Source organism: Rousettus aegyptiacus, unplaced genomic scaffold (genome assembly GCF_014176215.1).
Source record: "Rousettus aegyptiacus isolate mRouAeg1 unplaced genomic scaffold, mRouAeg1.p scaffold_m13_p_5, whole genome shotgun sequence".
NCBI classification, from domain to species: domain Eukaryota; kingdom Metazoa; phylum Chordata; class Mammalia; order Chiroptera; family Pteropodidae; genus Rousettus; species Rousettus aegyptiacus.
In genome coordinates, this window is record NW_023416308.1 from 5,935,431 (window position 1) to 5,948,564 (window position 13,134).

The 13,134-nt window shown below is 37.1% G+C and overlaps 1 protein-coding gene across 2 annotated transcripts in view; it reads right to left on the minus strand.

Annotated features, from left to right (window-relative positions):
• Positions 1-13,134, minus strand: part of NAA25 (N-alpha-acetyltransferase 25, NatB auxiliary subunit) — a 57,094-nt gene that overhangs the window by 16,550 nt on the left and 27,410 nt on the right. For both annotated transcript variants that reach the window (XM_016149740.2, XM_016149741.2), the window contains exons 12-17: positions 11,662-11,869; positions 10,761-10,850; positions 6,948-7,128; positions 6,143-6,242; positions 1,399-1,550; positions 757-882 (exon numbers count right to left, since the gene is read on the minus strand). In XM_016149740.2, coding sequence (XP_016005226.1) covers positions 757-882; positions 1,399-1,550; positions 6,143-6,242; positions 6,948-7,128; positions 10,761-10,850; positions 11,662-11,869 — 857 coding nt within the window. The remainder of the gene's footprint in view (positions 1-756; positions 883-1,398; positions 1,551-6,142; positions 6,243-6,947; positions 7,129-10,760; positions 10,851-11,661; positions 11,870-13,134) is intronic.

Here is a 13,134-nt window from a genome sequence, read left to right on the forward strand (position 1 = left end):
AAAATGTTCATATAACTTAATGTACTTTAAACAAAATAGATTCACAGTATTTACATTATTTTCTAAGTTGCATCTTTTTATATGTGTATACAGAAGAGTTAACATAGCAAGCCTGAGGCTATTATCTTTAAAAGAATCTGCTTGTGAGGTTGGCCCATGGCACTCCAACCGTTCCCTAAAAAATAAGAGTGGCTCACTGTGCCTAGACTGTCTGTTTATGGTGAACACTTAACTTTCCTTCTGGGAGTCTGGAATATTGGTATATGCTAGACAGAGGGTGCCCATGTACTCACGTAACTAGCTGATAAAAACCCTGGGCACCAAATCTCTAATGGGCTTCTCCAAGCAGAAACATTGCACAAAAGTTACTCCATTTTTCACTGCTAAAGAAAAAAGCACACTGCGTATGGCCCCTCACAGGAGGGAGAAGGCACTGGAAACCTGTGACGCTAAGAAAGTCTTTCCCCAAACCATTTTTAAAAATTTATTTTAATTCTTCTAGAATTTCTAAGCAATTTTAATACATAATCTTTAATCTATCTGGAATCTGTTTTCACATATGCTATGAAGGAGGATTTCACATTTAGATTAGCTAGTAATCCCAACATAGTGATGAGATTTATTTTCTTCCTTTGGCTTATCTCTGTTTTCTGATCCTTATAACAAACATGTATATTACTTTTTTTAAAAAAAAAATAACTCTTAACTTCATCCTATTTCTTTAAAAATAAATTGCTCAGGGGTATTTCTAGTTACCTGTCTTTTGGATCCCAGCTAAAGAAAACATTTAAGTCTCTGTTGTCTCTCAAGGCTTCCCATGGAATGTCATCTTCTTCTGGCCGAAGATTCATCGACTTTATACTTTCAGCTAAGCTGACTGATCTGTGATAAGGAAAGTTTATTTATGTATTATTTCAATAGTAAAACGCCATGAAAATATATTAGCTAAGACTTTGTTTTACTAGAAAGAAAGAAAAGGAAAGAGGAAGAAAAGAAGAAAGAACTATTACTAAGAAGTAAAGGCTCATATAAGGTAAAAGAGAACCAAGCACAGACCATGCTCGCCTATTTCTGGAGACCCAACCAAAACAAAGCGGACCAACATTAATTCCTAAACTCCTATGTCTGCAGGGATCCTTGTAAACATAATATGGACCAGGGTGCTGACCACTAGCTGGCTTCTGTATTCAACCTGAGTCGGTGCTGGAAGTACTCTCATGCCCCATGACATGCACCATGTTCTTTCTCCTTTCTTCCCTGCACTACACCCCTTCTCCACTTCCTCTTTTTTCCCAGTTTTCCTTAGCTTAAGCCTAATGTCACCCAAGAACCCATTAAAGGCTCTTAGCATCTGATCTTAATTCCTTAGCTCCTTTTTAGTTCTTGTGCAATACTTACATATTTGCTTCAAGTAGAAGGTCTAACAACATCCGTTCAGTACGGACTTGTGCAAAATGAAGAGAATTATTCAGCCTGTTCCTAAAAGCGATAAACTCTGGGATCTTCTCAAATGCACCATATTTGTAAGCTTGAATAATATATTCTGAGGTCTAGGAAGGAAAGACATTACCTTGGTATAAATATTTCACAGGTCTGGCAATGAAGGCACACCTTGCAAGCAAAAATAAAACATTCAAACTAAAATTAAGTGAGATATTGAATCTACTCCTTAAAGGCCTTGGTCACCAAGTAATATGAGCTTTTTAAAATGTTATTTTTCTTCTTTCCTATATCCGAGTCAAATGTCTTATTTACTAATGTTGTTCTAAATATCCAGCTACTGCTGGCATCATAGACTTTCTCTTAGCAGTTACATTTTCAATTCAACAGGACTGGGGGTTTTGTTATGCCACATCAGTCAAAAATTTGGTTAGTGCCATTGTGGAAGGGATACTACTCCATGTTTTTCTGCATCTAAAAAAAAAAGTTTCCAAGAACACCAGACTACTCTAACTACCCTACCGCCACCCCAAATAAAGACAACTGTTCTTCAGAAAAAAACGCTGCTCCTTGGTTTTATTTATTTCTGAATACTCTATCACAAACATAGGTATATGTACGTTACATCAGGATAGAAATCAGACGCCAAACAAAAGACCTATAGAAATTCATGTCATAATCCATTCTGAGGACAGAAAGACCTCAAGAACCAGGTTACTTGTCCATCCAAACTACATTAAGACCTCTGCTGGAAAAGTCCATAAACAAGTAAGTGAAAGCCACACTCACCACATGTGCTTGAATTTTAGATTAATACATATATACAGATGAAACATTGTGAACAGAGGCAAGATAAAGATTTCTAAACAAAAATTCTGGCACAACAGAAGAAAAATCTCAGGGAAGAGCATTTCATGGCAGGGCCTATGCCATCAGGATCAGAAGTCAGGACAGCACCCTTTTGGGCCAAGGGAAGTGTTAAGCTCAAAGCTGATGTCTGCCCCAAATATCCTGTCTAGGAAAGCCAGTCTTTGCACCGTTTCGGTCAGCTCTGCCCCCATCTCCATAACGTCCGCATATTTGCCCAATAGGAAAATAGGCCAATAGTTAACAACATACCCTCTGATATACAGCCTCGCAGGGTTCATTTCAGGCCGCGGGATTGCGCCACGGGCGCTAATTCAACTGCATTCGATGCGGCTTTTAAACCCCCATGGGACACCTCGGCGAGCTGTTTGCCTGCAGTATCTGGAGAAATTAAAGACGGACGGACACAAGAAAATTAAAAAGATTACTTGTGATCCTGCAGGTTTAAAGAAGGACTATCTGAAAAAGCTCAAGTGTACCTTCTAGCCCGATTAAAGGACAGTGATAGGCCCCATCAAGAAGAAGCCAGGATACTCTAAACACATATGCCTATCCGATGGCCTCTTGGCTTGGAAAATACAGCAAGGTTTACCATCAGTCCTTGCAAAAGGTAGGGAACCTATCGCTTGAAAGAACTGGCTGGTTAAGGACATATGATCCAGCAATTAATCAGGATAAAAATATGCCTTTGGTGATTCCAATCAAATTTATCAATTACATTCCAAAATATGCTATGATTAAAGGAAAGAACCCAGCCTTACCGAGTGTAGAGGCAGTTTTAGTTTCTGAGTGGTCCACAGACTACCACTTCAGGAAAAAGGCAAGAGCTTTTAAAAGAAAAATCAGGGGCAACAAAGAGGGAACGTAGTCCTTTAACAAACTAAGAAGGCAACTGTAGCTCTCTGGGCGCTCTCTTTAAGATAGTCCTCCTTTAATGCTGCGCTATCACTGCAGAGCTAGGAAAGGGCCTGGACAGCTACCCTAGGATAAAGGCTGAGGAAGGACTATGGTTTAAAGAAACACCCCCCTACTGGAACTGCAGGCAAAACTGGAAGCCACCGGCACTTTGAAGTCTTTAAATGTAAGAGAATGTTGTCCGTACCTATTTCTACTCATTTATAAATCAATGAGGCTATTTAGATCCCATTCAGATTCCTGAAATGAACCCTGGTCACTGTAAAAATTAGCAAAATACATAGACATGAAACCCCTGAATAACGACTTTCATGAATACCTAAGATAGAAACTATTAAAGGGAATATTTTTTAAAAGTAGAAACATATAAGTAACTTTCGGAGACATAAAAATCTAGTTCTAATTTTGGTATTGTAAAAATCTATTCTAAAGTAATGATGACAGCAGACAACGACTTTTCCAGAAAGAAAATCCCTGTGTAGACCTTCCAAATATAACTTTCAATTCTACAGCACAAAGCCTTACAAAACAGAACACTGGCTTTTCCACTTAGGAGTAAAAGGGTTCTTTCAAAGAGCTAGATGGGAATTAAAATGCATCAGTCACTCAAGGAAAAATCACCTGGGGTGGTTTTGGAGAACCCCAAAAGTACAATAAAAGATGGAGAGCATAGAGTTTTAGATTCCAGAAAAATATTTCAAACACTATCAGACAGTTTAACACATACAGCATGACAGTACTACTGCGATCTTTCTTAGCCTCAAATCCTACAGGAAACATTCCACACCACAGTCTCCATTTTCCTGTGTGGGACTCGGGCTAGGCACTGTGGCTTCGGATTTGTTTTCCTCACTGTACCGTGATTTGCTTTTAACTCCAGAACCCCCCCAAAGATTACCTAACTAAATGATTAAATAAGCTTTGTCTTCCTAGTTAATAGTAACAAAAATGAATTTCAAGCAGTCCTAGTCCCACGTTAACAAAATACTATAATTTTATCAGGTTCAGCATCACAAACATTCAGGTGAATTATCTCTCCTGCCACACACGACTATCAGCAAAACATCAAACATACAAAAAGCCGCCAAGGACAACACGCCCCCTCAAATGACTCCTAGGGATCTCCTTTCCGTACTACAATACTTTCAGTTGTTTGTGTGTGTATATGTGTGTACGCGTGTTTGTGGGGTATGCTTTATAAGAAATAGTTCTCTAAATACAATATTTGCATGTGCGTGGGGGGGGGGCGATTAAAGCTTAATTTTATTAGAATAAAATAATGTGCCTTCATTGGCCAAATTGTGAACAATATGGTTTTTCAAAGAATGCTGGATGATTGGAAACAAGTGAAACCAGCCAACTGACTTGGACTAATCCCTTACTTTCCACTCTCACCTCAAAGCTGTTTAAGAAACAAAACTTTGAAAAGAATTCTACAAATCAAGTGTTTAACCTCTTCCTTACAAATACAGAAAAGAGAGCCAGAATAACGAGATTTAAGGGATACTTTTCTATTGATTTTTTTAAAGTTAGTGAAACTTCTTCAAAAAACAGAGGACAATTACAGATACTTGAACACATAGTGAAAAAGATTCAATTGCCCACTCATGCTAAGAGATTTTAGAAACCCAAGGTCCTAGAGATGCCCTCTGACCTCTAAGCTAGGCCAGCACCTTCTGAGCAATTTGAACAAATGCTGATGCCCACTTCCTCTCTCCCTGATCAGGAGCTATGGCACAAAATGAGGTCTGAACAGATACCAATCACTGTGGGGAAGAGGAGCTATGGGGGAGGGGAACAGGGCTTAAAAGCCAATTGATAAAGCACAGCTCACCATTTCTCACTATACCAGCCCTCTAGGCCATGCCTTGAAACTTGTCAGAACATAATTATTGCAAGCTGAGAACAAGAAACCTATATTCTATGTTTGGAAATGCTTCTGCCCTGCTTGTCTTCTATTTAATAACATTTCATAAAGAATTAGAGAGAAGATAGATTAGCCTATTTAACTATTATAGCTAAAGTTACAAAAAGGTTTGCTTGTAATCCTCATGAGTGTTTACCAAGAAGAACCCCAGAAACCAGCTTCCTCATTAAGTTCCTTAGCTTCTGCTAGGCCATGACAATGGAAAGTTCTGGGCAGACACCTGGCATGGCCCAATTCCAGGCGATGAGTCTGAGGAGCACATGAGAACCCAGAAGGCAGTGACCATCCTAAACACATGCCTTATCTTTTACATATGTTCCTGGGTAGTTCTGCATAGCTGGTCGACTGAGTAGAGACCAAATAGATGGTTTTTCCACAAAAACTTCTTAACTAATGAGTGGAGACCAGGCCTGATTGCAATGAAAAATATGGTGCAAATCCCATCCTTTCATTATGGCACATAGAAGCTCTATCTTATTTATTGCTAGTTTAAAAAAAAAAAAAAAAACTACTGGCCAAAGTTATCTGAAACATTCAATTGGTCAATTTTATAATTCTAAGAAAAGTGTACTCACTGTTGGCAAAGAGCACATTGGTTATAAACTTCAGAAATAAATCAAGGTAACAGCTGTTATCACAGAATCTTATACAGCAACGCGGGCTATAAATTCTTCAGGGCTATTTCTCATACCCTTGAAAAAAGTCTCTTAGAGATTAAAAGACCAGTCTAAGAGGCATAACACTTCCTATCCTGTTAATACCCAGTTTTAAATTCACCTTTGCACGGATCCTATTAAACATGCCTATTCTAACAACCACAAATAACTCTTCACCTCTACCTAACAGCCTTGGCCAGTAAGCTATGGCCAAAGGACACCTGCAAGTACCGCATGGCACGCTTTAACATGTGCACTTGTAACATGGGGGAAGAAGCTCTTTGAATCGCGTACATTCAGCAGGCAAGACTGTATTAAAAAATTTTTTTTCACTTACATCTTTCTGGTTGGAGTGGAAAAACCTGAGTGCGAAGTTACACGACTGGGATGCAGCAGCATACTGACCTAGGGATTCAGCGTATCGAGTCAAAAGATAACTAGGTCAGAAGGAAAGAAAAAAAAAAAACATGTTATACTTACCCATCTCTAGTATCACGAATTACACAAATTACTATGGCAGAGAAATAACTAGGCATATGGAAAAGTTAAAACATCCTGCCACAGAAATGATCTAATTCACAGAATCAAATTACAAAAAAAAAAAAAAAAAAGAGCAAAGTTAATTCAGTTTTGTAGGGGACCTAAAGTTCTAAGCTACGTTTTCTTACACTCAGATGATTAATGGGACACAAGTTGTAAGACAACAGAATGCTATCTTCCTAAATCAGCTCTACATGGGATAGAGGAAATACCCTTGATTCATCACAAAGAATAGTCACAATACAAACTCAAAGGATCTGTGGTCAAAAAATAAAGGACACATGTCAACCTCAACTTCAAGGCAAAAGTAAAGACTTCAAAACCATGTGGGCTAAGAAAAAGGGTTCAAAGTATATAGCTGTTTGCTGTCTCAAAAAACTTTACCATTTCTAAATTGAGCAAATTTTAAAATTACTGCAAAACACTGGGAAATATAAAACTTTTTTTGCTTTGCAAATGGGTTATAATACATGATTATTTCATCTAAAAAGCTTAATACCAGGAACAACTTCACTGCTAAAATCAAAAAGTTAGAATTCCACACGTAAGGGCCCCACACTGGTATAGCTGGCTGTTCATTATTCAGAGTATATACTACCAACCCAATGGTATCATGCTGGATATGCTTAGCATCAAGGCTGGAATAAAGATCCACCACTGGTTCAAACGCCCCTAGCATACAGTAGATTCGAACAAGCAGCAATTTGAATTGAGCATTGGAAGGGCTGTGGGTTAATCCCTCTTCCAGCAAAGCCAGGGCCTGCCACACAGCGGTCTCATCACCTAGAATCAAAATAGAATAGCATTATCCATAGATCTTGAGAGCAAATGGAGGTTTCTCAAAAACAAACAAACAAATAAACAAACAAATTTTACTGCCATCATCTCCCCTAACTATTCTAAGAATGAGTTTACCTGGCAAAGAACAAATTTCAGATACACACCTGTAAGTAAAACAAGAAATTTCCCTGAATAAACGATCCCTCAATAGTTATCTCAATTCTAAAACATGCATCTGCAAAAATGATGCAAACTTTAAACTGCTAGGTCTTGTAAAGGGAAGTTACGAAAGCTCAGAGAATCTATATTCCAAGAGATGCACTTTGAAAGAGAACTGGAGTCCACCAAACTTCCTAGAGTACAGGATTTTCTCTACCAGACCCCATAACAGACACTTTCTCTAGGCATCGTTTTTCTTCCATATGTAACTCTACTACTAGGATGTCAAATAATGTTTGAAAAGAATTGCTCATTATTAATCAAAATAAAAAGATACTTCTTTTGGCCTACCAAAACTCAAAAGGTTACATGTATCAACAGCCTTAAAGATTAAGTAACTTCTCTTCTATGAACCTATCTAAATAACATGAAATGCAGATAAAGCTTTATATATACAAAAATATTCACTGTACAAATCATGGGAGGATGATTAACACCCACACATGGAAACATCATACAGTAACAGCCATACATGGAAACATCATACAGTCATTTGACATAAAAAAAGAGATCTTAGTAACAGAAAATACTTTTAAAATAATAATCAGTAAAACACACATGCAACTCATATTAGTATGAAGAGTTCATCTTAAGCCTATAAAATACACACAAAGATAGAGAGAAGGAAATATGCAAAAATGTTAGCATGCCTTGTGGAAGCTGGAAAAGTGAGATTAAAATAAACTGTTTTCCAAAATGTTTACAAGCTACTTTTACAGTCAGAAAAAGAAAACAACTAAAAGCTCCATCTATTTACCTTTTAAAATTATATCCTTTTTTCCCCAAGAGAAAAGAAACGAGATAACTAAAAACTGGAGCTTTAGATAAATATCATCCATAATCCTATGGAAATTATGAAAACTACCTATAATCTGTTTAAACTACCCTTAGGATTTTAATGTATTGTTTCTGAACTATAATTACTTTTACTCAGTAGTAATCATAGCATACATCCAATTTTGTGTTCCGCTCTTTTCAGTATTTTCCCATGTTGCTACCCAGTCTTTACAATCATAACTTTACTTAACAATCACTGACCTAAATTTGTACAATGCTAGATGTAAAACTGAGAGATGATAGACAGGTGGTTCCTGGCTTCAAGAGGCTCAGAAATGAAGAGATAGTTGAACAATATACAGAATAGATAATTTTAAGATATCCTAGTTATTCAAGGATAACCAGTGTCAGAAAAAAATAAAACCTTTCTACAGATCTCTTTAAAATGGAAATAAAATTTCGAAGCAAATAGCGAAAAAGTGGTTTAATTTATACGCTTAAACCAAATATTATGAAGATATATCATTTTATTTTATTTTGCAAAATTTAGGCTATAACTACAGCTCTATACAAATTCTTCATCAAACCAAAAGAGCATCAAAAGTTGATGAGGTTCTGGGGGACAAAATTTTTCTAACTAAATTTTGTAATATAATAAAATGACACAGATAAATACGTTCTAGGGATATAATATACGGCATGGCAACTACAGTTAACATTAACAATACTGTATTGTATATTTGAAAGTTGCTAAGAGAATGGATCTTAATAGTTCTTATTATAAGGAAAAAATTTCATAGCTATGTGTGGCAACAATGAAACTTACTGTTGTAATCATTTTGCAAAACATACATATATCAAATCATTATGATGTATACCTTAAACTAACACAGTGTAATATGTCAATTATATCTCAATAAAACTGGAGGGGAAAAAAATGACATCCTTGACTTTCCATTCTACTTCTGTAGCATAGCCATAAAAAAATGCCTTTTTGCAAAAATATCTGAGATCGCCAATTTCCTAAAGAACTTTTCTTAATCCTTTCATATTCAAATCGGTGTCTTTCAACATCCTCAACAATATCCTATAGATTTCTAATTTTTGCCAGATCTACCTTGAACAAGGACTATGCCTATGACTGGAGCACTTCAACATCACTGCCGTTGACTTTAAGAAAACTTGCATTTTTATAATATCTGCAATTTCTCATGTATTTGTACTGTAAAATTATGGACAACTTGCCTAACTTCTTTCTCTCTGCCTGTATTTCCCTCAACTAAAAAACTGTAACAATCTTAACTGTATTGTTGTGAGGTTTAAATTAGCTAATTCATGTATAGTACTTTTAAGTGCCTGATGACCAACAAATGTCAGCTATAATTATTATATGGTCAGATATCTTGCTCAAAAAAAACCCCAAGAGATTAATTAACAAAGCCATAGTCACTGTGAGAGAGAATGGATATTAGGGCTAATTGGGGAGGATACCTGAGTAGGATCAAACTGCTGAGTAGTCAGCTCATTAATGGTTTTTACATTAGGATGACTGTGACAGCCCTATGCAACCTCATGAATTTGGGGCTCAAACAGCAAAATATTCTGACAAAAAGGATTTCACCTCCACCCCCCATACAATACAGTGTAACAAGAACTATCATATAGGTATGTACGTATGATGTCCTACAGAAGTTCAGAAGGGGCATAAAATCTGCAGTGAGGGCGGGAGTGAAATCAAACAGGCTTGTCAGAGGCACTGTATGAGTAAGTTATTTCAAACGGAGGCAATGTGATGTTCAGTAATAGCAGCAGAAAAAAAAAGGAGGTTCAGGGTTGTAAGTACATAAGAATCTGGAGATGGAGGTAGAACCTAGATTATAAAGAATATTGTAAACTATCCTTAAAATGGTGACCTTTATCCTCAGGAAAATAGGGTACCTCTGCAGAACTTTAAGCTGAGGATGACAGTATCAAAATTGAATGCTCCGTGACATGATCCATGAGGGCAGGGGTTGTGTTTATCTTGCACGCTCTCCAGCCCTTTGTTTCTTCTATAGTTTATTCTAGTGAATGATATGCAATAGTGACTAAAGTTATGTTTTCACAATAACTGCTAATAAGAGAAAATGTAAGGGAGTGAGACCTAGAGACGGAAATTTCAATGCCATCTGCTGAATCATCTTTCTCTTGCTCAATGATTCATAATACTTACTTTACCATGTCTTACGTTTTTGTCTTAAATGGGCTAATCAGAACTGCATTCCAAAAAGAGTACATTTTCCTGTATATAAATGTTTTAAGTGCATACAAGGGTCATTCCATTCCATGGGCCTATACAACTATCTCTAAATCAGTATCTCTGTACTTTATTCCAACTTTGTAATAGTTTGTTTACAGTCATTACTCTCTATTCAGAAACATTTAAAAACAGAACAGATATCCACTGATTTAAGATTTTCCTGATTATAGGGAGGGGGATGCTTGGGAGACTTGGGTTCTTCTAGAAGCACCCAGAAAAGGGCACGAGAACTGGAGTCACCTACAAGCATAAATCAACTTCTTAGATTGTATCATCAGTCTAAGGATTTATAGCCAATAAAAACAGCGAGTACAGTTATGCTGAAATCACTGCTCCTTACCTGTTTCTCTCCATATATCAACAAGCACATGGACAGCAAGGAGACAGTAATAGTCTGAAAACTGCAATTCGGTTTTCAAACAGGATTTCCCTACAGGAGAAAAAAGTCACATCTGCATATTAACATTTGTTTAACAATGACTCCCACGAAAGAAATTTTTTAAGTAGGAAAGTAAAGGAGGGAGAAAAGAGAGGAAAAGAAAATAATAAGAATAGGGTGAATGGCACAAATCAAAAGATTCAAAATAAGGTGAGACCAGACTCAGCTGGAGCAGAAGCATTCCAGACAGAAGCGGCCTCTGAAATGGTACCACAGGGAGATCAGCAGGACTTGGAAGGAGATTTTAGGTGCAGAACAGAACAGAAGCCAAGGGATGTATATAACTACAGTAATATTATGCTCTTTACTTCACCTAATTGTTTAGAACACAGTTAGAGAAACACTGATATCTAATCAGGTAATTTACATTTTATCATATATCTAGCAATCTAAAGATCGTCTACTTCTAAATATTTATCTCACAATTTACAACATTCCTTTTGTTAACTTACGTAGTGTCTGTATTATGAATATTAAGGCCTATAAGCAAAAAATGTGACAATTATCGTAAACTCTACGATTCATATACAACTGGAAGCCAACTATCTTTAAAACTCCAAGCTTAATATTGTATGTCGACTATACTTAAATTAAAAAATAAAATTAAATGTAGAAGAATATAGTAATAATAAAACTCCAAGCTTAAGAAAGACTTAGCATTTTATTACTTGACTAGTCCTCCCATATGAGAAAATATACTCCTCATGGGGTGCTGTGATTTAAAAAACAAAAATAAAAGAAAACCTGACTTCTACGTCTTAGCAGATCAGGGAACAACTGCACATTCTGAAGGACTGCTCACCAAATTCCAGGCCATGCTGGTATCTTAACATCAATTCTCTGACCACACTCAGCTGCTGATTTTTGTCCATGCTATGGTACAAGCCCAGCAGCCGCGTCAGCTGCACCACACACAAATGCTGCTGCAGCGCTCTGATGTCAGCAGGCAGTGCCAGTCTCTCCTCTGTTGGTGTCGACAAAGGAACAACTCCAAGTAACTGATTAATAAACTGCAGAGTGAAAAAGAGGGGACAGGTCTCAAAACAGAACCAGTCTTTAGTAGGCCATGATCAACAAATACTGAAATGGTCTAGAAAAAGACATCAAGGAAAAATACAAATTAAAACTCCTTTAGCATACCATTTTCTATCTACCTAAACTGCTAAAACATAAAAATTTCTAACAGCACACAATGCTGATAACACTCCGGTGATTCTGGCACACTCATTCATTGCTGGCCAGAAGTTATTTGTCAATACCATGTACTATAAGCACTAAAAGATTAAAAGAATTGTGAAATGTTACATAAATTACATCAACAGAATATATAATGCAGCGATGAAAAACTTTTATAAGACTAGAAAAGAGCAGATTACCAAACACCAAACAAACCTACAATTATACTTATATACAAATAATTTCTTAAAGGAAACATCGTACATTGAAAGACATAGTTATGTCATGTCAGTGGCTATAAACTGCTTTTATAATTAAAGTTTTTGAGATGATTGCAGATATACAGGCAGTTTCTCCCGATGGTAACAATGCGCATTGTGTTTAATTCTTTAAATTTGGCAAGAACATTTTTAGAAAACACCAGTTCCAGTTATATATCTATTAAACACAGGGTTATTTTCACTCACTTCCAAAATTCTATTAAGACAGCAGTAAAGAACAAGCAAGAATCAATCCAGAAGGATCAAGAACTTGTGAACGAATGACAACAAATAAAAACCATTGACAAGATTTCAAAAGATAAAAAGCAGAAGGGCAGGTGGTAATAACGAGCGCACAGTATGCAATGGGAAGGATCCCAATTAGCAGCAAGGCTAGTCCAGCCACAGAACCCTGGAAGGCGCAGAAATTAAAGGCACTGTGTGTCTCTCTGAAAGCTAACATGCTGATGGGACTGAACTAGGAGAATCTGCTAATTCTGTGAAGAAGTCAGACCCCTCCCCAAGCTCACAGACTGACTTCCTAAATGCAGCAGATGCCTGGGCTTTTACTGCCAGAAGCTGACCCAGAGACACTGTACACTCAGGGGCAGCAGGCATAGCTAGACAGATGAAACGAAGCTTTGCTTATTCGGCAATGACGGCCCCAGTCCCCCTCCCCCTACTCCTAACCAGATCCCAGAACACTACCAGCCAAATGTTTAAGCCTGCAAACAGAGATCGATGGTGGCAAAGAGGCTCTGTGAAAAGTATTTCTAAAGTGAGGGGCAGGGAGTGGGAAGAGGTTTGGGGGGAGAATAGAACAAATCCATTCATGTTTT